We start from the raw sequence: 26,318 nt of genomic DNA, 5'->3' as shown, positions 1-26,318 counted from the left end.
CAAGCTGGAGTCGAAAACGCTCAAACAAAAAAGGCGCCTTCCTTCGTTTTTGGGGAAAGACAGCATCTCAACATGTTCGGCCAGCGGGTAACTGACGGGGAGACGAGCACACACACACACACACGCTCCACTTGTACGCATGACCCAGCCGCGCGCTCCCGACGCTCCAGCAATGCCGCCTGGGCGTTCATTGGTCCGCGGTCGGCCGGCGAGGGCGCGCCCGGATGTGTCATGTGACGTGCACTAGTCGTCGTTGTGTTGACTGTAACTTCCACTGAACCAACTGTTGATCGTGTATGAGTTAATGACAACAACACAGCGCTACACTCAGTGGTAGATACACTACTAAGTAAATTAGTAACACCAGTAATAATAATCCCTCTCTCTCTCTCTCTCTCTCTCTCTCTATATATATATATATATGTATACACACACACACAGTATATATATATAATGTTGGATTATTATTACTCGTGTTTTCATAGGTAATCACCATTTTAATAATGAAGGTGGAGCTACTTTTAATTACTTTATTAAAAGGTTGGATAGTCTCATCTACAGCAGTGCATTTTATTTTATGAAATAATCGCATGTTTTGTATGTGAAATAGGGGTGTGCGAACAAAAATGAGGTTTTGACATGATACCAAGTCATACCAGGGCCAGGATCACAGATAACAATACCGATATTGATACTTTTTATTGTTAAAAGCAGCTAATGTACAATCATTTAAGGGAGAGAAATGTGTCGTGATTCATGAAGTCAACGCATTATTAGTAGGATACATCAGAATATGTTTCACTTACCGACAAATTATTTGATTAACGTGAGGCATTTCTTTTTACTATCCTTTGTTAATTACTTGATCACATGCATGTTTAAACACAAGATATTTTTTAAATATGGTAAATAACAAACATAAAAATACATAGAGGTTGTCGCTACGTATATGGACACAGCAGGAGCAGAGATTTGTGTGCCCAGGACTTGATCCAACGCAAGGATCCATTTTTTTGGTATCAGTCCTTATCACACTAGTATCCCTACTCAACACAACCCATATCAGTAGTATAGATACTCCAGGAAATAACTCATAAATATGGGTATAGGCATCAGATAAATTTAGCGTAAACAAGCTTCTACAGCCACGCTGTGAGTTCTTTGCAGTGAGCTGTGCTTTGAGCTAAATGCTAATAATAATAACACTAGCATGTTGATGCTGAGCAGGTATAATGTTTACCCTGTTCACCAGCTTAGTTTATTGTGTTAGCAAGCTAATATTTGCCAATCAGCAATAATCACAAAGTACAGCTAAGGCTGATGGGAATATCATTGGTTTTGCAGGTATCTGGTCACAAACCAAGGCAATAGACAAACTAAGATTTTGACCCGATGATGCTACTGGATGAAAAACCAATGGATCACCAGAGTCATCAGGATTCGTCCTCTGGGAACCACTTATGTCTGTACAAAAATTTGGTGCCAATTCATCTGAAAGATTGTTGGGATATTTAACAGGATAAGTGAAAACTTTGGCATGCTGTTGGCAGTGATGGAAAGGTCAGGGAATCACAAAGGTCAGCAGGATTCGTCTTCTTGGGAACATGAGGAACATGTCCAACAATTGTTGAGACATTTCAGTCTGGACTAAAGCAGTAGACCGACAGTGTCATAATTTCACTCATGAAATTAATCATTAACTCTATAAAAAGTGGGAAAATAGTAAACAACAACTGACCACTGGTCCAAATTCTCCCAAATACTGGATTTGAAACCGAGAAGCAAGTAGCGAACTCTAACCCTTATTAAGCAAAAATCCCAGACACTGGAACCATGTCTGGTGTATCAACTAGACACATGCCATTTTTTCAAGTTTTGTCAAAGCAAGTCTCAGGTCAAGACTCAGGTCCTTGAGGACGAGTCAAAGTCCAGTCACCGGTTTTCATAAGCAATATGAAAAGAAGTTGTAGGTCTTTAAGGTCCCTAAATGCAGACTATTAAAATCCCACATCATTTGAACATTTTGGTTTCAAGTAGTTAATAGTGATGTTTACTCTGGTGATAGATGGTGATTTTTCTAGTCCTTTCAAGTCTCAGTTCAGACTGAGTCTCGAGCAAGTCAAGTCCAAGTCACATCTGAAGTTCTCACTTTTGTGGCTACATCCTTCTTAAACTGCTACAGCTATAAAAAGTTACATGAATATGAACAAACACCATAGGTATCAACTGATTGGACCTGTATGTGATCATTTTCAAAGAGAATGGTCTATTATAAAAAGAATCCAGGTACAAAGCACAGCTAAGAAATAAAAAAAAAGAGAGGCAGAGAGAGAGAGAGAGAAAAACTCATAAGGCAATTAGGGGATGTTATGGCGGTGTGAGTGGGTGTCTTTAGCAGTTTTGATAGAGAAGGTGGACTGGACCACATTTGCGTAACTGATTTGCAAAATGAAAATTTGCCAGCAGAAACATAAGACAGAAGCAGGAACAGAGAGTGAGTTCAGCGCTTAAGGATACACACTTCATATCCTCAATATAACTGACATGAAATGACCTAAACGATTTTTCAATTGTCAAAATGGTTGTTGATTATTTTTCTGATGATTTATCGAGGAGCTAATGTTCGGTTTCAGCTCTAATCTCATTAGACTGAAATAAAGTTATTTTGCTCCAAACATTAGTTTTGATCTTTTTTTTATATATATATAAAACAGACCCCCCAAAAAAGCAAATATTACAGATTAAAAATAAAACTTTTAATTACATTTTATTTTCTTGTTAAGACCTTTGACCTTCCACACCACACCTCCATGAGAGACGGTAAAGTGAGCTCAACCGCTAGCTAGGTAGTAAGTGAACGTTAAAGTTAGCCTATCTTATATTAAAACGTTATAACCAACAGACTGCATCCTGGTTAGATAGTTAACTATCATTTGGACTAACCCGGTCAACAAACCAATTCTCCGACAAGTGTACTGTCCCTACCTGAAGTTATTTTGTTTGAACTTGGGTGTACTGCTAGCATCGCTAGCATTACCGTTAATTAGCTAAAAGGAGACCAAGAGCTGAGTGGTCATTCAGTGAATGGCGGACCCAAAATTACAAGTTAATTTAGCTTTTTATTTTCACCAGGTTTCCTGATAAGTGCCAACTTATCTGCAGCAGAAAGCATGACAGATATCGACGTGCAAGTTGAGCTCCAGCTGAAAAACTCACTGTCAGGACAAAAAGCGGTTGGGGGCCGACGGCAGGAGGACATGAGCGGTGAGAGGCAGTCGGACTGCGGGGAGAGCAAACAAAACACCGGGCAACGAGGTCAAATGATGTGTCCTACAGGATGAGCGTACATGAGTGTCGACTGTCTAACTTAAGAGCTAAATTCTCCACACCGTCACTTCTAATGAGTTCAAATAAAACGGCCAAATGAGCTACTATCCTTCAAGACACAGCTGCCTGAAATAAACTTGGAAAGTCAACGCTGTTTGAATTAAAAAAAAAAAAAAAAAAAGGGTTTGGTTTGCTCCTGTAAATAAAGTGCGGCGTTGTTAAAGTGATGTTTAACGTGTTGCAGAGCTGGATGAGCCGCTGTCGTTGTTGGCCGACGTTGCTCTGGCGCCACCCCGCGGTGATCCTGAGGCCTGCAGCTGCCTGGAGGTCAGGCGCCTGGAGAGTAGCCTCCCGTCCATGCAGCTGCAGCTCCAGTTCCTCATGACCAAGGCAGATGACTTACACGACTGCCTTGTGAATGGGTAGGGTCTCCAGTAACCACAATACAGGGATTTAATCTGGGTGATCTGCTGTTTTAGGAAGTTTTCCTCGGTGTATTCTGGCAGGCAGGGTCATCTGGAAAGCGACGCTCTTGCTGCAGCGGTACCAAGTTTCCTGTTCACCTGTCAGCCTTACTTTAACCACCTGCAATCCACCGCTAGGAGCACCGTGTCCCAGCACACCCCTCTGCCTTTTGACATCTACACAAGGGTAAATGTTTTAAAGAGCTTTTCTCAACCACTAGGATGTAGCCATGCTGATAGTTTTGGTTTTATGTTGACAGGTTTTGAAACTAACATTGGAACTACCTTCTGCTGAAAAATACAGTCTTTGAAATCTGTTGACAGCGAGGTCTGCTGAATTTATTTAGATGTTATTTTTCAGTGCTCTGTGCACCACAGGCAACATTCCAGTGACCTCCATTGTATCAGGGTGGTAACACAATCAGATATCTCAAAACCTGCGCAAATAAAACCAAACGGCTCAGCTAGACACTACTAGAGGTAAGTGAGAAAATATACATATGCATCAGCTACTCACTGGCAATATGGCATACATGCATGTTTGTTCCATGTTGAACTGTAAAGCAACTTTTGTATCACGAGGGTGTTAAATGAGTACTTTAAATAAATCATACCTTGTCTGCTTTTACTCTTAAAATGTGTCAAAAATGACCTTCGTGGATAAGATGTGTAAAAGTTTTACAGAGCTTTTCCATGTCATGGAAAAGCCCAACACTAAAAATATCTGAACACTGTACTGAACTCCTGATGTATCTTGCATATTCTTGTATTATTGTGATGAATTGTGTATATATTTCTGTCAGCCAATGGATTTGAAGAGCAGAAAAAAATATTCAGCTGTCTCAAAGATTGACTGAAAATGTCTGCATATTTTCTTTGTTTTGATGGAGTTCCTCAAATTTAAGCTACACAGAATAGTAGGTGTGACACACAGCTGGCTTCATTTAAATGCTCCTTGCTTTGATTGAAAGCAACAGGCTCATCAATAAGTGGCATCCTGGGAACTGAGTAATTACACTTTGGTTTATCAAACCAATAACAAATCATTAAAAAAAAACCTCCTCCATTGCAGTTTACTTGACAGATCAAAGAGAGCAACACTGTATATCAGAAATGTACACTGAGTTGATGAATCTGATACGGTCAGCTACTTCAGAATAATTTAGATCTGTTCCTGATCCAGTTGTTGGAAAAAACAGTGTCCACAGCAGGGCGTATCTGATGCTGAATGTGTTCACTGTATGAAAACATCGTGGTTTAACTGCCACAACTTGACTCTACTGCTACAATGTGTGTGTGTGTGTGTGTGTGTGTGTGTGTGTGTGTGTTTGCATGCGTGCAGCTGCTAGACTTCTCTCAGCAGCTGTGTGACAGGTTGGAGCAACTGGTGTTAACTTTCGCCAGCTACGGCCTCCTCTGTTTGGATGAAACCGAGCCTAACAAGTACACACACACACACACACACACACACACACACACACACACACAGGAACAAGACAAGTTTTTATTAATAAGTGTGTCCTAATCTCTCATAATGTTACAGTAGCACAAATACAACATAACAGACATACATATATACATTCAATTATTCCATATTTAAACAGTTACTTTACATGTGCCACAGCTTCTTTCACGAAAATGAACCTCTTTTTCTGTCAAAATATTTCATGTAACTCTCAAGAGATTTTTCAACATTTCCGCTGAATAAAGGTCCCGAGCAATAGACAGCCACTGCTCTTTTCCTTGAAGATCAACTTCACACTTATCCTTTAATAAATGTTTGCCAGGTATCTGTCTCTTCCTCGTATATATCCTCAATATTCCCAAGATACATCATAGCACAGTTGTTGTGTTTATTGGTTTCAGTCCCTAGTAATAGTTTAGTTAAACCTTTAATTTATCGGAAGGTTTGCTGAAAACACATGCCATGCTTTATACCATAGAGTTTATATTTCGGGCTTGAATAACTACAAACTTTAATGCTTTTATATCCAGCAATACATTTTTAATTCAACAAAGTAGCTGCAAATGAAATCTAGAAGCCAAGTGTTGTAGCACGAGTCTGTAATCATTTTGAGGCCTTGCAGTGCCCGCATTATTAACACAACAAATAAAATCAACATCACACATTTCCAACTCTTACCGATCGCTTGTTTTCGTAGGCCGCATAAATCTATTTCCCTACAAATGTTGATTCACCCATTTATATTTGTTATTTTCTGTGACTTTTGCTACTATAACGTTCTAATTTCCCGGCAGGGATCAAGTCCATTTTCATATTCTTTTACTGTCTAAGTCGCCCCACTCTCCCGTCCGCATTCCCAGCATGTCTCACTTCTGCATCGGCCAGAGTCAGCTCGGCCGTCTGAGGCTGACAGTGTTCCGCTACTGTAAGCCGGCGCCGTACCTGGCCCGGGTCGACACCGGCCTGTACAAACGAATGCGGTGGAACGTGGAGAGGCTCCGAGACGGGCGACAGCAGCAGACAGATGAAGAGCGGGGTGGAGCGCGTGAGGAGAGGGAGGCAGAAACAGTTGGAGACACAGAGTAGTGAGTCTGGGTGATACAGCTTCTCCACGCTGTTTCCTCTGTTTCTTACTCAGTCAAAGCGCTGATGAGTTATTTATTTGAAAACCACTTCTGCTAAAAGGAAATCACGTTCATTGATCTCTAATCACCAACTTACTTTCTTACTTTGAACTCTTTCATCTTACTGCTGCGTTTCTGTCCCTTGAAGTTACTTCCTGTGCTATGAGGATATTTCCAACGCACACCCAGAGGCTGCCGGCGACAGCCAAGGCGTCTCTCATGGTACCGTTGGAAGGATGTGGTCCATTGGTCAGTGGGTGCAGGTGAACCCAGACCCCGACTCAGAGGACATCTACGACTGGTATGGTTATTTACATCTCTCCATCAGTTTTTCTGTAGATGCTTGTACTTTGAGTTTTGCCCATGCTCAGGGTTCTTTTGGGCAGTAAACTAGCAGCAAATGATGACCGATGAGTCCTGCGAAACAAAGGCACTCCTCACATTAAAAAGTCCATCACATTCCAGCTGTACCCAGGATCCTCATTAGTATTGTATGTGATAGCTTCTCTACATGAATACACAACGTACACAGTATGTCATCTGACTCTTTACATTTGTATGTGTTCATGTTTCAGGATCATGTGCAAGGTTCCTCGGGCCAGCTATCACAGGCTGTTGTTCCTGGGCAGTGATGAGCCGTCTAGCTGCAGTGCTACTGACTGTCTGCAGCAGCTGCTGTTGTCACACCAGACATCAGAGGGATGTTAGGCCCTTTTATATGTGTGTATTAGTGCACATCTACCTCTTAATATGCACCTGGATGTGCAGCATGTGGAAAGAGACTGGACCAATTTAGCTCACACAGGATGTTGGTGGTAAATCCTTGTGTTTGCATAAAACTAGCTTATGTCTAGTTGATGTGAGATTCCGAGGTTGAACATCTGGTTTCAAATGTGTCTGGATGTCAGCGCAGGAACACTAGAGCTGAAATCGCGAGTACCTCACATGACTATAACATACTATATTACACTTCCAGCCAGTTTTATTGCCTCAGTTATATTATGTAGAAATAATTTTATGTTGTATACCGTGATGTTTAACTAAGGTTTGCTTCACACTATTTTGTCACTTTAAATTGTTCAGTGTGTTAATGTTGTAAGCTTTAAAAAGATTTTATAAGAGTTTGCAAATATTTTAAGTTTTAAGAGTTCACACATTTTAAGATCATTTTCTTGTGCTGTAAAGAAGTACAGAAGCGTTATGTTAAAAAAAACATTTTATTTACATTAAACATTGTATTGAAATAATTACACACAATCCCAGGTTTCTGTTTTTCAGAAAGTCAAAGATAATGAGGAAAATTTTATATTTTAAAACAAGCTGCCATGATTTGGGCCCCACAACTGAGAATGCCCAATTTACTTCATTTCAACAGGTTCATCAAGTCATTTAAATTAGTACACATAAGCCCCACTTCATTTTTAATAAATTAATATCCAAAATGGGAGATTTAACAACTTTAAGCATAATTAACAAATGAAATTGTTCTCTAGAGTTCAGCCTGCTGTGTTCAGTTTGACCTTGTAACCATTCAGCTCATCAGTTCTGTCGACTGGACATAAAGAAAGGCATTTTACTTACAACAAAGAATATAATCTGCCATTTACAACCAACATCATTCATTCTCTAATTCAATAAAAATCTATATCTGACTCTTAGAAGGCTAGCTATACCTCTAAATCTCTAAAGTACAAAAGTAAAGTAGAGTTTCCCTTCATTACAGTGATCAGTCTTTAAACAGTATACACACAAATGCTTACAAAAACACTACACAGACATGTTTGCGAAAGCACATTTAAAGAGTCCAGCTTTGTCAAAAATGCAGTGAGCGTAATGTGTCCTTCCCAGAGGTACGGGAATGCAGTTTCTCAGCTACTACACAGGCTTTGATAAGAGACAGCACAAACTAGCATGCAATTGTAAGGGGAATTTTCTTCGCTGGATCCAGTGGTGGGAAAAGGGCGAGAATCTGTCTGAAGAGGGAGTTGAGGTTAAAGCACTGGATGCCAGATCTCCTCAGTTTTCACTTCAGTTAATAAACAATTCAGCCTTTATACAGTTTCACACTGGAGGGCAAGGCAGCAAGCCAAGAACCGACTAAATACAAAACAGATTCAGATGGACACGAGAGGAAATAGATGTCAGATTTTCCGAGAACAGTCACAAGATTTTTGTGCCCTCCAGTCAGATTTAAAAGGGTGTTAGAAAATTACAGAATTTGGCTTTGAGGAATTCCCTAATCTTTAAACCTGTGACATTATAGTGAATCTCGATATGACTGCCTCAAACACTGACTGACAGTGTCCAACAGATAACAGACTGACATCGACATACAGCACAGATATGAACATTTACAGCCAGTGAGACAGACACACGCACACACTACTGTACCGTAGCTCATCACAGAAGTCAACATTAATACACATCTCATACCCAGAATAACCTGATACTGAACCCTCCCAGAATTCCCTCCCTTTTAATGATAGTCCTCCTCCTCATATGACACAATACAGTGACCCCTGACCTTCACAGCAGTATCCGTTAAAACCCAGAGTAACATTAGTCTGTGTACTGAACATTACCTGAGTAGAGGGGCCAGTGTAATTACAGGCTATCATCTGTCTGTAGTCTGTGACTGAAGTAACGTCATCTAACGTGAGCATGAGATTCTAAGGAAGACTACGCCTATGGAAAAAGTTATGTGCGGCTACAGAGCAGTGACATTGACAATAAAAGATCTTTCTGCAAAAAAAAAAAAAAATAATAATCTTCAGCAGTATTTCATTTAATCACTAACAAACCTCATCTATCAAACACAATCATATGCATATAACTAAAACCTCATTAGTGCCTGACTCCAGTGTTTCAAAGGGAAATGCTTGCACGTTGTACTGACCTTTGGTAAGGACTGATTTCTTTGACCTTAGTTTGCAAATAAATTAGGCCAAAGTAAATTGGTAAAGAGGATGAAAACAGGGACTTGTATATAACCGGTCATAGTTTCTTGGCCCCTGTAAGCAACATATTTGAATTAATATATGTTACAAGACTTTAGAAATTTGATTTAAGTGCAATCTCATAGGAATCTGGGAATCAGCATTCTTTTATCATTATATAGTAGCAAGAAATCTCCAGTGTATTCCCACTTTTAAATAAGGTGGCAAAGAGGCATGCCAGCATACATGAAGTTCAATTAAATGGGCTACAGGCGAGGAACACAAATAAAAGCAACCAAATCTATCAGTGTATTTACCTTAGATTAATAGTGGTCATTTGGCACCATTTGTGTGTGTGTATGTACGTGTGTGTGCATGTGCACGTGGCCACCCATGGCACAAAGATTTGGCATAAAGAAAAGTGTCCAGTTCAACCCTGTTAAATCAGTAGCCATGATGCATCATGGGATTCTGTCAGTAATCACATGGTTTCGGGTGTAAAGGATTAAAATGTAATATTATAGTCTGTAAATTTGGTGTAGGATATCGAGTGTGAGGTAAGAGAGGTGCTGAGTTTCAGAGTGGTGTCATGTTGTGTTTGCCTGCTTCAATTTCTGTGTGGCAGAGATGAGTCGCAGGCTCTTCACTGGCAGCATCAGAGACTTTCTTGACCCGAGCAGAGACTCATAGGCAGCGCTGTAGTTACCACTGAGGACAGTGAGGTCATCTCTGTTGTATTTTTTTTTTTTTTTTGGGGGGATTTGTTGAGTTTCAGCAACTGGGGGGAGTTTACATTCTATACTTAAAGGGAAAATATGTTAAACAAAAAGTAAATGAATAAAGAGCTATATCAATGCCTCTATGATACCTTAATTTGGGGAATATGAACATGTTTTGACCCCCTCAAACATTGAGTAGTTTAATATGTATTAACCTCAAAAGTTACTAAAGTTTCTTTTTTTTTAAAGTCAGGAAATATCTGATCAAATAAGTCAACAAGTCTAAGAATATGACTAAATATTCAACACTTGACACTTTGCCACTTGATTCTATGGGCACATCTAGACCTTCAAGTTGGTTAATATAAAGCGCACAAATAGAAAATAAAATTTCGGCCTGCTACATTGACAATAACCATGACTTTTATACAATCTTCAACTTTTCTAAGTCCTGAAACTAACCATTAACTTTGTTGGGAGTGGTAGTTAGCCTGCGGGTAAGCGCTACCTGAGAGTCATCATTCTGGACAAGAAAGTCCCTTACCTTTTTTGCATCAATAAACACATACTTTGATACAGCTGTTAAACTGTAGCACCACCAAGAATTAATATCTCGGTGTTAAATTTGATTGTTTACCTGTACAGTACAGGTGGAAATCCCTGTCGATCTCAAGTGAATCTATAGCAGTGGTTCCCAACCTTTTTGCCTTGTGACTCCTAAAAACTCCTGTGACTATTTCAACTGCAAGTGATTTTTCTCTCTCAGACTGCTGCATTTGAATACTTTTTAAAAGCCCTATTTGGTAAAATGATTCAGTTGCTTAAAAGAAAAAAAAAAAAAAAAAAGCAAAAGCAAATCTTAGCGGAAAGCCCCCCAAAATAAACACATTAAATAATCAAAATCTGTTATTTCTGCTCTTTTATCTTGGTAATCCTCATGCAGATTTATGTTGTGACCCTCATTGGCCGGGAACCACTGATCTAGAGCACCACAAGTTCATGGGGGTGTCTACAGAACTGGATAGGATATCAGTATCATTTTAGTCTTTGTGATCCTATCATTGCTATTTTTGTACATGTTGTGGACTCTGCCTAATTCAACACTAGAAAAAAATTACTGATCTCTCAAGTTTTTTGTTTTTTTTTTCTGAAATCCTCGGGAATTACATTTTAAAACAACCCTTGACCTTTCAGTACAATGCCATGGACATCTAAGTGATCTATTTTATCTTCTTTACCAGATATTGTGATGTAAATCAATTTCAAAAAATTTCTTTATGGTAATTGCATTTTTTCCCAGCCCAAATATTCAGCTCAGTCTGTATGGCTTATGGGGCTGTTCCACAAGTAACAATTAATTTGCTTAACTGTGTGTATAATGACAATGCAGTAAATGTGGGCTGCTCTGCACACGTGTGTGTATATCACCCTGTTTGCTTTCGTGTGTGTGTGTGTGTGTGTGTGTGTCTTGAATTCCCATGTATGTGCATGTGTATAGACAGCACTTGTGTCATCATCCGTGTGTGAGTGTTTCACTGCAGATGCTGTATTTAAAGCGTGTGAGTTAAATCTCTCACTTGCGTCCCTCAGTGATGTGTCTCCAGCTCTACCACGGTCCACTCCCCCTGTGGGGAGCTTCCAGTGGCCTCAGGGGAGAAACTACTAACAGAGGTGACGGTGGCAGAGGGAGGGGTGAGTGGAGGCAGCAGGCTGGGCCACAAGCTGCTCTCCAGGGGGCTCAGTGTGCCTCCTGCACCCCCTGGCATCAGCAGCAGAGAGGAGCAGCCATCTCCGTTCAGCAGCAGGGTCTGATTGATCAGCTGCTGGACTATGTCCACTTTCTTCCCCCAGTCCAGGTCCAGGGGTGGAGGTCGCTCTGGAGACTCGGGAGGGCAAGGGGAGGAGCTATCACCATCCTGGGAGGGGGTGCTGGGTGTCTGAGGGGAGTCAGGGTGAGGAAGAGGTTTCTCGGTTGACGGTGAAGAGTCTCGATGTTTGTCTTCATCTGATGTCACCGCTTCACAGTTGTCATCTTTCTCTTGATTTGATGTCTCTTGCTTGGGCTCTTTAATCTCTTTAGCAGGGTTCAGCTCTTTTATTCCTTCTCCTTCATTTTCAGCCTCCTCTTCATCACTGTTTTCCAGAGCTTCATAGATGGTGCACAGGCCAGAGGAAGGAGACAACAGCACTGTCTGACCTTTATTAGCCTGTTGCAGCTCTTGCTGCCACTGCATGATTTGCTGCCTTTGCTTCAGCTCCTGTTGTTGCTGCTGCAGTTGTAGTTCAAGATCTCTCCTCTGCTTCAGCTCCTCCTCTTCCTTTTTTGTCACCTCTGCCTGTTCTCTCATCTTCCTCTCCTCTTCCTCTTTATTCCTCTTTATTTCTTCCTCTGCTTCCTCTTTCTTCTTCCTCTGTTCCTCCTCCTCCCTTCTCTTCCTCTCCTGCTCCACCTCCTCCAACGGTCTGCTCTGTTGCTCCCTGCGTTGTTGCATCTCCAGCAGCTGTCTCTGGTGTTGCTCTAGCCTGCGGAGCTGGGGGGACAATGCCTGCTGACCAGGACTCCTGGGTGGGAGGTCAGCACAGGTCAGCTTTGGTGGGGTAACAGAGGTGCCATGGGGTTTGACGATGTCGCAGTAGGTTCTGGGGTATGCCGAGTGATCGCGACGGTGAGGGTGCGGTAATGCAGTGAAGCCTGTGTGTGAGAGGAAGTGGGAAGGAAGATTACAGTAGCGTGATGTTATAAAACAGAAGTCAAAGGCAGCAAGACAGTGACAGCAGTGCAGTGTGAGTAGAAGCAGAAGGGTGTAGAGGGAAGGGGGTGGCCTTCAGAGGCTAATACTTGCTAAAGGAATAGTGGAAGCATTGTGAAGCCAAGCCCAAAGGTCTGCCAGTAGCATACAGCACCAAACTGACCGGCAATTATTTGTGGTTTCGTACTTTGAACAAGTGACAGTGGGACATTGTTTGCAAGAAGTGCAGCAGTGACAGATACAGCCTGCTAATTATTCACAGTATTTGTGTAAAAACAGTGAACACACCAGAAAAATAGTGACCCAAGGTGAGGTGACTGGGGGTGGTGACTGGAGCCTGGGTTGGAAAATTTGTTCAGAGAGCAAATGTGCATACTTAATGTTTTGGGTTTTTTTTCCTCTACATGTAATCTTTTACAAATGACACCCAGAAAGATTTTTGTGCGCAAAACAAAAAGCAGCCAACTTCCTGTATATGCAAATACTATCAACTATGGTGAGACAATCAACCACAGAAAAGCTTATTGCGAGCTTAAACCGTCATCACCCGTGAATGGAGTTAGTCAACCAGAGATACATGCAAAAGCTCGCCATGCATTTATAGACATCCAGCATCACAAGAAAACTGAAATAATAGCTTGGCTTATTCTAACATTATTCTAACCTACGTACATCCAGACTTAGAGCCAAGCTATTTGGCTCACCCTGAACAAACCAAAGTAATGAGATGAAAGTCAAGTCATTGTGCAACAGTGACATGCATAAGCCCAGTTAACATTAATACATCGATGTAGAACAGTGTAGCAAGAATACTAAAAAAATAAATAAATAAATAAATTTAAAAAAGCTTTGGAAAAGAGCTAAAACAGCAACACACCCACAGTAGACTGGAGGGAAATTGAAGTAGCAGCAGAATAAGCAGTGCTGGGTCCATCTTGAGGCTGGACAATAAGATGTCAAACTTCTTTACTGCTTGAGATGCCGAAGTCCAATCCATGGATGAGAAGTTCTGCTGGCATAGATGATCAATTCATAGCAGATTCATTGCAGTTATGTGGTTTTCAGACCAATGAAGTCTTTGAGGTTGGACATGAGTTCCAAAGTTTATTGTATCCAGTTTTCAAAGGAAAGGCCATAAGTTATGTATGAGTGTCTGTGTGAGTATATGGTAAGAGTGGAGCGCTGATAGGCTGCAACTGTTGACTGACTGAGTGAAAGTTTCTGCTTTATAATAAGAGTGTAGAGTCACTGATAAAAAACAGGAAGTTTGTGAGACCTTGAAATGATTACCAGTGGTGTTGGATGATTTGTCTCGCACATAAATCAACAGACCATAAATATGCCTCACACTCCGTTCCCAAGTGCTCATTTCAATAAAACTGTACGGTGAGAGAGTACATCATGGTAAAAATCTAATCTTTATTTAAAGTTTTAAGGTTCATTACTCCAAAAGATGGATAAACACAAGAAAAAGCTCGGGTACAATTTAAAGTGTAAGAAGAGATGAGGAGTGATCGAGGATAAGCAAGGTTGCCTGTATCGTAAGGTAGGAGCAAGAAATCAAACATGAACATACAATCAAGATTCATTTTCAGTTATCAGCTTTGTTCAGTAAAAAGTTTAAGGATAAATACACACGAAAACATGTTAACAGTTCATTCCACATTTCTTTTGTTATGCTTAATTCTCTTGTTTTCCATCTTGAAGAGCTGTAAACAGACAAGTCAAATCCATGCCAGTTCAGGGCAACATAATTCTGTGTTAAATAAAACAGAAACAAAAAAAACAGACACACTCACACATTAGGAGTAAATAGTAGCTATTGCACATACAGGAATTTAAGCCATATACTCATATTGGAAATGTTATATCAGAGGGCAGAGTCATTGCTGTCCTCTTTATTTCTTCCCTTTTTTTTGCTCTCTGTTTTTTTTAAGTTTCACTGTGATTACGTCCACCCCCAGAGATTTCAGGACAAACACTGACAACAAGAACTACAACAGTGAGATATTACTTTGGGGAGGCTAGAACAGGGTGAGAGGGAGAGAAGGGACGTTACTTGGGCTGTTAAGGAGATGATGAACTATACATTACCTGCAAAAGAGTTCTCAGTCTTTTCACAGATAGCAGAATAGTAGGGAGGCTGGATGTCATCTGGATTTTCCTCTGGTTGCTGCAAAGTGCACAGAGTTGACGAAGGGTCCAGGGCTTCCTCTGACCCCGGCGCTTCCTCCCGGACAGGCTCAGCTGACTCTGCTTCCTGTTTCCCACACTCGATGTACTGCTGCTCTGCGAAGCATGGCTGGTTGTGAGGCTGTGGGATCAGACAGGGCTCCTTGGCCTCCTCAGGCAGCTCCTCCAAGGAAAAGATGCCGGGGCTCTTGATGCAGCTCTCCCCTGTGGACTGGGCATTGGAGTTTGAAGCTGTCGTCATGGTGTCAAAGCCGTAAGAAGCCAATGAGGTTGCCGAAGGTGGAGTGTTGTCTTCACCTGCACCGCCCTCCTCCACCTCAGCCTCCTCTCCCTCTTCCACAGTGGACAGACAGCGCTGCGCTGGAGGCTGGCTGTCAAAGGTTATGTTACTGACCGCTGGACCCTCCAAGGAATCTTCTAACTGAGCTTCTCCCTCTGTGTCGCTGGCCTCGTCTTCTGTTACTGAGGATGAGGAGGGGTTGGAAGTGGGGGCAGTTGCAGGGCCTCCCAGGACTTCATCAGCTGGCAGGGTTTCTGCCTCTGCCTCTTCCTCTCCCTCCCTGTCTCCTCTCTCCAACTGGATGCCCAAGTCCTGGTAGTCCAGGTCAGGCTGGGAAGAAAGGACTGGGGCTTCCGCATCTTGAGGCTGGAGCTTCCCGTCTTGATTGTAGTCACCAAGTTCCTCGGGTGTGCTTGTCTCACTGCTCAGGGTGCTTGACAGAGACATTCCTGGGGCAGAGAGGGGAGCTGGGTTCAGGGTCTGCATCGGGGCTGGGCTGCACTGATCCAAATACATTTGGGCCTCTAGATTTTGTGGCTCATCTTTGACAGAAGAATGATGAGGAGCTTCTTGGTTTTCAATAACAAAAGGAGCAGAGCCTAGTTCTAGCCAGGTTTGGGTTGGGTTCTGAGTTGGGGTCTCAGAGTCTACTTGCCAGGGGTGTGCCAAGGGACTTGCTGCAGCTGCTCCTTCCAGCTGGGGGATTTGCACAAGAACTTGCTGTGGCTGAAGAGGTTCTGCCCAGGGATCAGCAAAGGGGTTTGGTTGGTCCCACTGAGCAGCTGGGGCAGAGGGCAGCAGAGGAGGGGGAGGTGGCGGTTGGGCAACCCTGTTCAAGTTGTCAAGCCTTTCATCCTCAGCAAAGTCATCCTCATCTGCATTCCCATAACTTTCCAGCCCACTCTCTGTCACCCCCTCACTTGCCATCTCCACATCTTCATCCTCCTCCTCATCATCCACATCATTGTCATGCCTGAGCCTCTGTGGTTCATCTGTCCGCTCCGAGCCCACATCCATGTCACACACCCGATCATCGTCATCTTCGTCATCCTCATCCTCATCGAAGTCATTAGCTGGTATGTCGGGAACTTTCTCAAAGTCGGGGGAACCTGCTGAAGCTCCTTCCATGTCAATGGCTCCTTTGAGACTGCCATCTCCCAGATCATCCATGCTCTCTGTGCCCTCCAGGACCCCAGGGGCACTCAATTCAGACGCACCCTGCTGGCTGCCGCTTACATCCTCAGAGTCCAGCTCAGAGAGCAAGGTGCCACTGGCTCGCCAAGCAGACCCCCCCACTAGTCCAGCTGACCCAGGACGGGACTCTTCTGTGGGCTGTGTGGTCCCACTCATTTCAGACACAGAAACCAGCTGGCTTCCCTCCCTCTCCTCTTCATCCTCCTCCTCATTTAGATTGGTGGGAGGAACTATCTGAGGGATGGCATTTGATGCTGCTGTTGGGAGGGCTTTAGATGTGGAGAGGGTTTGGTTTGTTAGCAAGTAAACAGGCTCTTCAAATGGCTGTGGGGGGGGGGCCACAGGTGGTAATGTAGGTTCAGCTGGGGCAGGGATCTGCTGCTGTGTTGTTAGTAAGAAAGCACTGCTTTCTGGCTGTTCTTGGGGTGGAAATGTTTGCGGTAAGGCTGTCCCGACAGGACTTTGTGGAGGAGAGGGAGCAGCTGCATGGCTTTGTGCAGTTTCTTGAGGTACCACCTCTGGTAGGGTATCCTGTGCCAAGACTGGGGGAGGGACCTCCTCTGGTGCAGAGGCAACAAGGAATGATCCCTGTGGTATGGCCACTGTAGCCTCTGCTTGTGTTTCTGCGAGAATAGTCGCTGCTGTGGCAGTTGCTACCGCTGCAGCAGCAGCACTCTGTGCTTCTACAGCAGGTGTGGTAGTATTTGAAACCCCTGTCTTCTTGACAGCAGTGAAAGGTGGGACAGCCTGAGTGGGTTTGGTTCCACGTTTTGCCTGAGAGGTGCTGCCATTTGCAGGTTTGTTGGCTGGAGAGGCAGGTGGGGTTCGGCCAAGGGGTGGTTTGTTAAGGGCAGGGAACCGAACAGCAGCTACAGGTTTCTTTGTGGGAGATTTTGCAGGCTGTTGAGTTTTGGACTGTGGCACCTTGAGGTCTGTTGCCTTTGTTGTTGAAGACCATTTGGAGGCAGAGTTGAGCTTTACGGTGGCCACTGGTTTCGAGGTTTCAGGTTTTTTGGTAGCAGCTGGTGTTGTAGCTGTTGTAGGTTTCTTAGCCACTGTAGCAGAAGGTGGTCGACTAACATCTGATGAAAAGAGAGAAACGACATTTCAAATTTTCCAATAACAAAAACAAACATTTTATGAATCAGTCAATGTCAGCTGAGCATCTTTGTCATATTTCAGCTTGGATTGTCAATTAGGAATACTTATATCACAGCCACACTTTAACCATTTGTGTTTCTAGTCAACAGTCCAATGTAGTGAATATAACATCATGGATTTCTAACCTTTCTTAGCAGCAGCAGTTTTGGGAGGCTGTGTTGCTGTGGTCCTGCCAGTAGAGGGTGCTACGGTAAATCTAGAAGCAGTGGTTTTGGCAGTTGTAGTGGTGGAGGGCTTGGTTGTAGCTGATGTGGGCCTAGATGTGCTGGATGCGGGTCGAGCTGTTGAGGGACCTGTAGCAGGCCTGGAGGCAGAAAAAGAAGGACATGTTAAAGTGGCAAACAAACATGTGATACCTAAAAAAAAATTAAACAAAAACAAACGCAGCTTAATTTTTTTTGGGCAAAGGTCCTAGCATGAAATGTGATGCTGCACCTCTACATGCATTTACAAGCTTAAATAAATGACCTATCCTAATGTAAACCACAGAAGTAATTTTAAAATGGGAACCCATTAACGCAGCTCCATCCATCTTTTGCCACATTAATGCCTCCTTCCTTCTCCACTCCCTACCAGATGCAAGGGCAGGATCTAATGAGAAGGAGGGGGAGAAAAGAAAGATGGAAGGAGAATGGAACATGGGGAAGAATCACAAAGAAAAGAGGTAATGCAGAGGCAGAGGAGATGAGAACCTGAGGCAATGAAAAGTGACAGGAGCAGAAAGAGAGAGTTGCCATGGTGAGGGTAAGGATTGTAAAAATGAATGGAAAGCAGAAAAAAGAAAAAAGATGACAGAGAACAACAACAAAGAAATGAAGAGAGAAAGACTGACAAAGAGAAGAGCCGGTAAAAGAACACAATTAAAGAGGAGGAAAGGGAGATAATAGCTGACATCACCTACAGCAGGTAGGGGAGGAGGAAAGAAAAAAGTCTTAAAATCAATCCTGTATTACGCTCCTGATCTACTGCTCAGTTTGGAAGTTCTAATGTGACACTGCAGGAATCCATGTCATGATATTTCTGAAGGAGTTCTTGAGTAAGATGAGCTTAATATTACTGGCAAATCCCTGTATCTTTGTCTCCTACCCCAAATTAACTTGACTGGCACGGCCAAATCTAAGACCTTCACCTGACCCGGTGCTTTATTTTTGCTCTATTTCATTCAATACTGGCTGTTCACATGGCTAATGTAAGCATTTGCTACACTCTGTCTCTTAGCCTTTCCCCACAGGACACTGTGATTCTGAATCTACTTGTTACACAAGATACACATGGATTCAGATGAGAGAGAAAATACTTAGAAAACTACATTTGACAACAACCAAACCCATCCAAGCCCAAAACGTTATGCAACAAAATGGCCTGAGCCCGGAACTTGATACTTTTGCCGTAGCCCATCAGGTTCAGGTTGGGTTGGGGATGGGCATTATGAAACAGAAATAAAATCTTAATTCATTTCAATCATGCGGCCGACTCATGTTTTTAACCTAAACTGCAATCATTATCAATATTCAAAAAGTACAAGGCATCTTATGTAACCAAACCAGCTATCATCTACATTACTTTTTAACTAAAAGTAACATTTTTGTGCACAATTTCATAAATTGATTTTCACAATGTAGTCATTTTACACAGTTTGTGCAAGAACGCAGAAATTTGAATTGATCTGTTGTATCAACCGGGCCCAGGTTGGGTCGGAGAAGTCTAGTTCGAATCCCAATCTCATGGCAGCAGTGCTGGTAGTGATAGTATAACTATTACAGCGTCATTTGACGTAAAATCTATTGGTACCTGATTGAAAAGTGTTTGGATGTGTGGCCACGTTTTCTCTTCGGACATTATATAATTCTTCCTGATATCTTGTTCCTGCTTTATCATGTGCCCATGTGAGAAACCTAAAATGATGCAACAATGTCTACACTGGAGGAACAGTGCAATCAAATAGATTTTCCTGCCAAATTTGAACTTCTGGCACATAAAGTACAATGGTGTATAGAGGGCAATGGAGGTTGTCAACCTTTTCAATTAATAACTTATTTCTTTGACGTTTTAAGCTACACAGCACTTATGTTACAGAGGTAATACGAAATTGTAATGTTATTCATTCAGTTATGTATTTCAGGGCCTCACTGAAGGCCCAATAGGCATATCTTATTCTAAAACAGAACTACTCTGAACAGTTAAACTGAAACAAGCCGTTAACTGTTGCCATGTGCCAACACCCTGTTATAGTATTAAATTTGACAATCAGAGAAGAGACTTGTATTGTGGTGAGTGAAATGTGAAGTGACCTCTCTACATCAGACTTGCAGTGCAGTGATATAAGAAGCAGTAACCTACATAAAAACCTGAATGTTGCTTATTCTGTGCTACACTGGGCTCTGAAATCTCCACACAATGCTTTTGCCTTGTCATGCCCCAAGAATTTGACGTAGTCTGTATTGCAATGCACTGCTGCACTGGCTAACCTACAAACAAGTTCAATCGGTTAAATGAGCAAGTCTTCAGCTGCAGGCAGTAATAGTCCTCATTTCCACACTTGATCCCTGGTGTTCAAAAACAATGCAAAACCTAAGCAATGTAAATCATTTGTATGACATCTGTTTCCCATTAAACTGATCGACTTTCAAAAGAACAAGAGCTGCTTTATCAAACGTAATTGTCTTAAGGACCTGCATGACTCCACCACCAATTACAATTATCTCCATTATGTCTTCTTTTGGTTCTCGGTCTGTTGATATGGTCGATGATGTACACATGAACTGAAAAACACACACAGACTTTGATGGCCTGCATTGGAGTGGCATGCCTGCACACAGATGCCGCTCCTACATTTAAAAAAAAAAAAAAAAGCCATTACAATGACCATTTGTTTACGAGATCACACAGCCACCGCACAGACATGGACTCGTAGCTATGGGAGAGTGTAATTGGCTGTCATCAGAAGATCTGGGTTGTAATGTGAAGTGCAGCTAATTAAGGTCGTTATTCACATCTAATCCTGTATGTAAGCAAAATCTGAACCGACATTACCACTCAATTATAGGAATCAAGGCGGATAACACTGAATGAGTGGCTTCCTCTAAAAGGAGAGGGAGAAATGAAGTGAAGAGTTAAGCGTTGGGATAAAGAAGGTAAGGGGAGGTCAGAGCGACAATATAATGTCAAACAACCCCAACCCCTCCCTTCATTATTTTACGATGAGTCATAACTCAAAGGTTTGATCCAGTGGGACGGCAAAGAGGAATAGACAGACCCACTAATGCCTATACTCCACACACTGCCTGTGGGTGGTGGCTGGTGGTTCTGTTGTTGGTGTATTAGTATGGATTACATTTCCTGCCAAGAGAGCGTTGAAATCAATACAAATCACAGTCCAAAGAGGATGAGAGGCAGTACACAGCCATCTATAGGATTTTAATCCCCAAACACAATGTCTTCTTAAGGGCAAAGGTCAGCACAGAGACACTGTTACACTTTATGTGCTCTCTTTGTTTTATAAGTCAATATTCACAAATGTTTACAAGAGATGCAAAACAACACACCCATGGCATTAACACACCGAGCAGCTGAGACATCTGTTTGGCCAAAAATGAAAGTATAAACATGAGCCAGGGGAGTTTTGTTGAAGCCACGCCTTATCTATCCATTCATCCATGACTCTCTTTTTCCCCTCTTGTTCCTTCTAAAAACACAGCCGGCATACCCACGCTTGTGGATTAAATTATTCTGTTTTAATCAAGCCAAAGTGAAGGAGAAGACTTGGCCAGGATGTACACTTTATCCGTGTTAGAGTAAGCTCATCCTAAAAATAAAATGCAGTTCAAGTATACATCCTTCTGTTCTCGCACTCTCTCCCCTCAAACTTCAAGAGCCTCCTCTGAGACAACAAATGGAAATAAAGAACCCTAACAACACCTTGTTTGGCTTGTAGACTGTCCAAAACCAGCTGCTTTACTCCTTCCTGAGAGCAGCACACATTCCTAAGGCTTGTGTGGGCCTACAGTTATCTCCTTGACAGTAAAGAATGGAGGCCTGAATCAGCTCAGTGGAGAGTTTAGATGAAGTGTTGCAGCCTAGCAATAGCAGGGCAGACACCGTTGGCTCTTATGAGGCCCTAGGCACCCATTGTCACTTTGATAGATGCAATGGGTCTTTTCTGTTAGGACAGTTATCTTGCTCCCTGCCAAGATTGTCCGGGAGAAGTGCGACAGTTTAATCTCCAACAGAACAACGTGGAAGAAATCAGTAGATGAGACAGGGAGAGAAACAAACAAAATGAGAGGAAAAGAGTGAAGAAAGTGTGTTGTACATAGCCAAGCCATTCTTGAATCTGGTGAAATTTCAAAAAGTAGTATGCTCCTGCCATTCTGCCCAATTCCAATTCTGACTCTTGGAATATCAATCATCTTACAGATTGCTCAGCAACATGAAGCATAATCACTGTCCTTCTCGTGTTACTTCACTCTTAATTTTCCAGTCTCTGTATGCAACTAAATGATGAATGAGTTAGAACGCTAGATGGAGGTTGGGCTGTAAGGAGGACTTGAGGAGATCCTGGCCAAATGCCCAGCAATGTACATGCACAGACGGCAGAAAAGAAGGATGAGGGGGAAGAGAAGGGAGATTGAAAAGGGGGGTTGGGGGGTTGGACAAAGACTGATTGCTCAGTCAGTGCAAGGACACCATAACCCATCATTGGAGGAGAGCAGAGCAAAGCAGGTGCCAGATTTTACAACATTTAGCTTTGGCTCTAGTTATCAAGGGTTCTCATCGACCACTGGGACAGAGACATCCTCCTGTCATGCAGATGAATTGTACATGCTCACATGTGTCTTAGTTACATACTGTAACTAAGACACACAGAAATGTCAACATGCAGCTGGAACAGGTCTGCTTCATAACTGTGTGCTAGAACAGAGCTGGCATTTTCTTGCCTTTTCTATCATATCTTGTCAAATCTTATTCTTGCCTTCCCTAAGCACACATCCTATTTCCAGGAGCTCATAGTCTAACACATCAACAAATCTCATGTGCCCTTCTCGAATGAGGTTCTGGTGAAATGATCATTTTTTCAAAAACCAATATGCCTTCATTCCGCCCTTTGGACCAATAACATTAATACTTCATGTGAGGGGCTGGTCTTTCCATTGGACATGATCAGTGTGTGCTTATACAACAACATGCTTGTTGTGCATGTTGGCCTTACAATAGGCCTTATTGTCTATTCTGTCCACATGAAAAAGATTTACCTGCAGATACCTGACTTGAAAATGTTAATGTGGGTTTCTGTGCAAAAGGTTTGAGTTGCCATTACTGCTGTTGTCTGAGCAACATGAGAAACAATATGGCATAGCTGGAATTACAAAGAATTGGCTGCAAAATTACAAGGAAGTATAGATAGACCTGTTGTGTTGCAACTAAATAATCTCATTGGGTAGTTTTTACCCAGTAAATTAGTTTAATTTAATGGGTAACACCATTAAATTCTGTTGCATGTGATGCTATGGAAGGTTAGTGCTATTGGGTTAAGTGTCATGACTAATGCAAGTCACCGCTTGAGCTGAGAGAGGGTCTGTTTGTGTTAGTGCCCGACTCTGCCAGAGAGCCAGCATGAACACCAGTGCTGACTGAAATGCACACCACTGCCATGGTTGCTACACAAAGGATTTGACACACCACTGAATATGCCATCTCACACACACACACACACACACACACACACACACACACACACACACACACACACACACACACACACACACACAAAATGCAACATGCATCGTCTGTCACAAAGGCAGACACCTGCTGCTGTTCTCCTGTTGTGCTCCCTGTCTCAAGCTGAGAGGTGAGTGCCTTATGTCACATCCTGGGGAACAGGCCAGGGAACAGTCACACAAGGATGATGTGCTTCTGTAATCAGACTCCTACACTTCAAATGCCTCATTTGATTAATTCAGAAGATGAGCTTCTCTGTAAATGCACCCTGACACAGAGGACATTAATAGCAACCTACCCTAACCTCTACAATTCCACAGTCCGCATGGTGCCACATTGTTAAATACTACATAAATGTGTCCATGGTCATTCTTGTTAAATCCAACAGACAATCCTTGACACTGTCAAGAAGATTTTGATAGCTGTCTAAGTGCTGAATTGATTAATGTTTTTATGTCATTTATCAAGCAAAAACTACAACTATTCTCAAGTTCCAGCTTCTCCAGTGCATGTATTTGCTGCTTTTATCTGTTTTGTATCACTGTAAATTGAATATCCGAGGTTGTTGGACTGCTGGTTGAACAAACTCTTTTGAAAGACCTTTGAGTCAAGAGAGAGTCTCCTGGCCTCAAAGGTCTTTAAAAATAGAAAAAACAAAAAAACAAAAAACACTACATTCGCTTCATTTAAACAAATGACTATCACATTAAGTTCAAAACTTGTATTTACAAAATTGTATAAACGTTTGAAGAAAAATGTTTTTTAGCTATAGCTTTGGCCTCCAGCTGATAATTATGTCTGAAAACAGATTATAAATAGCCTGTATCTCACCTGGATATCTTGAATTTCTGTCAAAAGGTCTTAACTAAAAAATGCTTTCTAGTTGAAATGTCAGTAGATGACCAGGTCAACAATGAAACTCTGCAACCGCCAATTGATGATTTGAGGGGAGCACTTTGAGCAACTTTAGTTTAACTAAAGCACCCCCTATCCTGCTACAGGCAACTCACCGACCCAGTATTTGAAGGATTATGAGCCAAGTCAATAGCTCTCTGCCCTGAGGAGGTGGAGCTGGTTGCTGCCATGGGGTCTGTTTGGGACAAAGCTGTAGTTCTTCAGTATAACTGGCTCAGTTAAGGCTCTCTGTCTCACATTATTTCTGCTAACATGACTCACACTTTTGAAGTGAAATTTGACTCAATAACGGCCCAAAGGCCACAATGGCCATCGTTCTCTGCCACTCCCTTTCAGGGCATCAAGATAAACAAACTCAACCTCTCATCCAGTTTGTAAGGGGATTACAAAGTTCAGATCTCAGAGACAGAAAACCAATGAGGAGGAGGCAGAGAGAGAGAGAGAGAGGGGTATTAGTCAAAACTTTGTCAATAATATAAATTGGTTTCCTGCCCACAACTTCATTCAAAATGTTCATACATACAGTGCGATTAGTCCTGTAAATTTTTCAGCACCTGTTGCCTGTTTGTGATAGGCACGCATACCTTGTGGTCTTTGAAACAGCAACACCACCAGCCCTAGTTGTGGTGGAAGTGCTGGGTTTTTGGGCAGTGGACGCCGCTGGTCTGCTGGTAGTAGCTACAAAAAAAAAAAAAAAAAAAGGCAGAAGAAGCCAAAGAAGAAATTGCACAGAAGATAGAAAAAGAAAAATATGTTGTCAGCTTGTCAAAGAGCAAAAAACTGACATGAAATGCTTTCAAACACTACATCAAGCAAGAGAAATTTAATCATATTTAATTTTACTTATCTCACTCAGACTCACTTGTGGTTTTGGGTCTTGCTACATTAACAGTGTCAGCCACCGGTCTCTTCTTAGGAGTGCCATTCACTGTTGTTGGTTTGGTACCATTTGTTACTGTGGCAGCAGCAACAGACGTAGTCCTGGTAGGTCCAACAGGCTTCTTGTCAGGCACTCTAGTTTGGTTCTTGACTGTGGTGGAAACTGCTGCTACGCCCAATGGTCTTTTAGGTACAGCTCCCGCTGCTGATGCTTTTGCTGCAGTTGTTGCCGTTTTCTTGACTGCAGCTGCAGAAACATTGTTAGAAGATTTGACATCATTCACCATGCGGTGCGAGGCAGTACCTGGCCGTGAGTTGGATCCAGAAGCCCCTGCAGATTTGGCTGTGGGCTGTGTTTTAGTTGCAACAGCTTTTGGTTTGACTTTGCGGTCTGCTGCCACTGGCTTGCCATTGGCCTTTGGAGCAGCCCTGCGCGCTGTATCATTTGAAGCTTCCTCTGGCTGAGATGATGCTTGCTCCGTTATGTTGTCCTGCGATGAAGAGGGCTCTGCTACTGCTGCAGCTTCAGTGGGCTCTGTTGTTTCCATGGCAACCCCATCCGTTTTCATCCCCTCCTCCTAAGGTGTAGACACTGATGTTGCTGCTGTTAAGTAGGGTCCAGCGGCTCACAGTCTCGAATGGCCAGTTCTTCTCACACTTTACTGTCCTGTAGATGAAAAGCAGAACAAGAATTATTCTCCAGGCTCTTAAATCCAGAATTGAACCATGTTGCACTGCTCATGAAGTCTTATGATAAACATTTCACAGTTAGCAAAAGGAAATGCCATTTATGGTAAGGGGCCTCAGTGGAATTTGGGGGAGTCTGAAAAACAGGAAGTGAGCAGTGTGAGATGCCAAAAATCTTTTCTCTAAACCAGTCATTCTCCTCCACATTCATCTAACACAAAACTGACAATAATGCACCATAATGCATGAGGCAGCAAAATTAACTTAAGAAATCGCTATAAAAATACCACTATAAAAGGAGCACTGGAATTTTTTAAACTGCACATTTTATGGGGCAGAGAAACCAAAAACTGATGACTTGTAAATGTGCTCCAAATGGCTTCCAGCATCTTGAAGCTGAAAGGGAAAAAGCTGTGGTTTGGACCGCTGAAAGCCAAGAGAGGCTTCTCAAACTCCCGCCATGACACACAGTCCACAGACGAGGAGAGGGGGAGGTGGACATCAAG

General features: G+C 42.5%; 2 protein-coding genes across 7 annotated transcripts in view; one reads left to right on the top strand and one right to left on the bottom strand.

The window, feature by feature from the left end:
• The first annotated feature begins 8 nt into the window (after positions 1–8).
• c15h19orf67 (chromosome 15 C19orf67 homolog) lies at positions 9–7,608 on the top strand. Of its 6 annotated transcripts, none has more exons than XM_040145555.1 (8): positions 9–87; positions 3,133–3,264; positions 3,572–3,749; positions 3,834–3,978; positions 5,134–5,234; positions 6,117–6,341; positions 6,529–6,681; positions 6,956–7,607. In XM_040145555.1, exons 2-8 carry the CDS (start codon positions 3,171–3,173, stop codon positions 7,086–7,088), a joined length of 1,029 nt encoding a protein of 342 aa, XP_040001489.1. In that variant the 5' UTR covers positions 9–87; positions 3,133–3,170; the 3' UTR covers positions 7,089–7,607. The 6 variants fall into 6 exon arrangements, with proteins under 6 accessions (XP_040001489.1, XP_040001487.1, XP_040001488.1 ...); XM_040145553.1 differs by lacking the exon at positions 9–87 and adding an exon at positions 2,799–2,849 and having other exon boundaries at positions 6,956–7,606; XM_040145554.1 differs by lacking the exon at positions 9–87 and adding an exon at positions 2,807–2,846.
• A 2,475-nt stretch (positions 7,609–10,083) lies between these two features.
• si:ch211-214c7.4 (mucin-5AC) overlaps positions 10,084–26,318 on the bottom strand; it is a 32,880-nt gene continuing 16,645 nt past the window's right edge. Inside the window, exons 2-6 of the mRNA XM_040145548.1 lie at positions 25,109–25,792; positions 24,831–24,924; positions 17,739–17,917; positions 14,880–17,534; positions 10,084–12,727 (exon numbers count right to left, since the gene is read on the bottom strand). Of these exons, the coding sequence (XP_040001482.1) occupies positions 11,622–12,727; positions 14,880–17,534; positions 17,739–17,917; positions 24,831–24,924; positions 25,109–25,694 (4,620 nt within the window). The 5' untranslated portion in view covers positions 25,695–25,792 and the 3' untranslated portion in view covers positions 10,084–11,621. The remainder of the gene's footprint in view (positions 12,728–14,879; positions 17,535–17,738; positions 17,918–24,830; positions 24,925–25,108; positions 25,793–26,318) is intronic.

Source organism: Xiphias gladius, chromosome 15 (genome assembly GCF_016859285.1).
Source record: "Xiphias gladius isolate SHS-SW01 ecotype Sanya breed wild chromosome 15, ASM1685928v1, whole genome shotgun sequence".
Taxonomy (NCBI): Eukaryota; Metazoa; Chordata; class Actinopteri; order Istiophoriformes; family Xiphiidae; genus Xiphias; species Xiphias gladius.
Note: the sequence above shows the minus strand (reverse complement) of the source record. Positions and strands in the feature narration are given on the sequence as shown.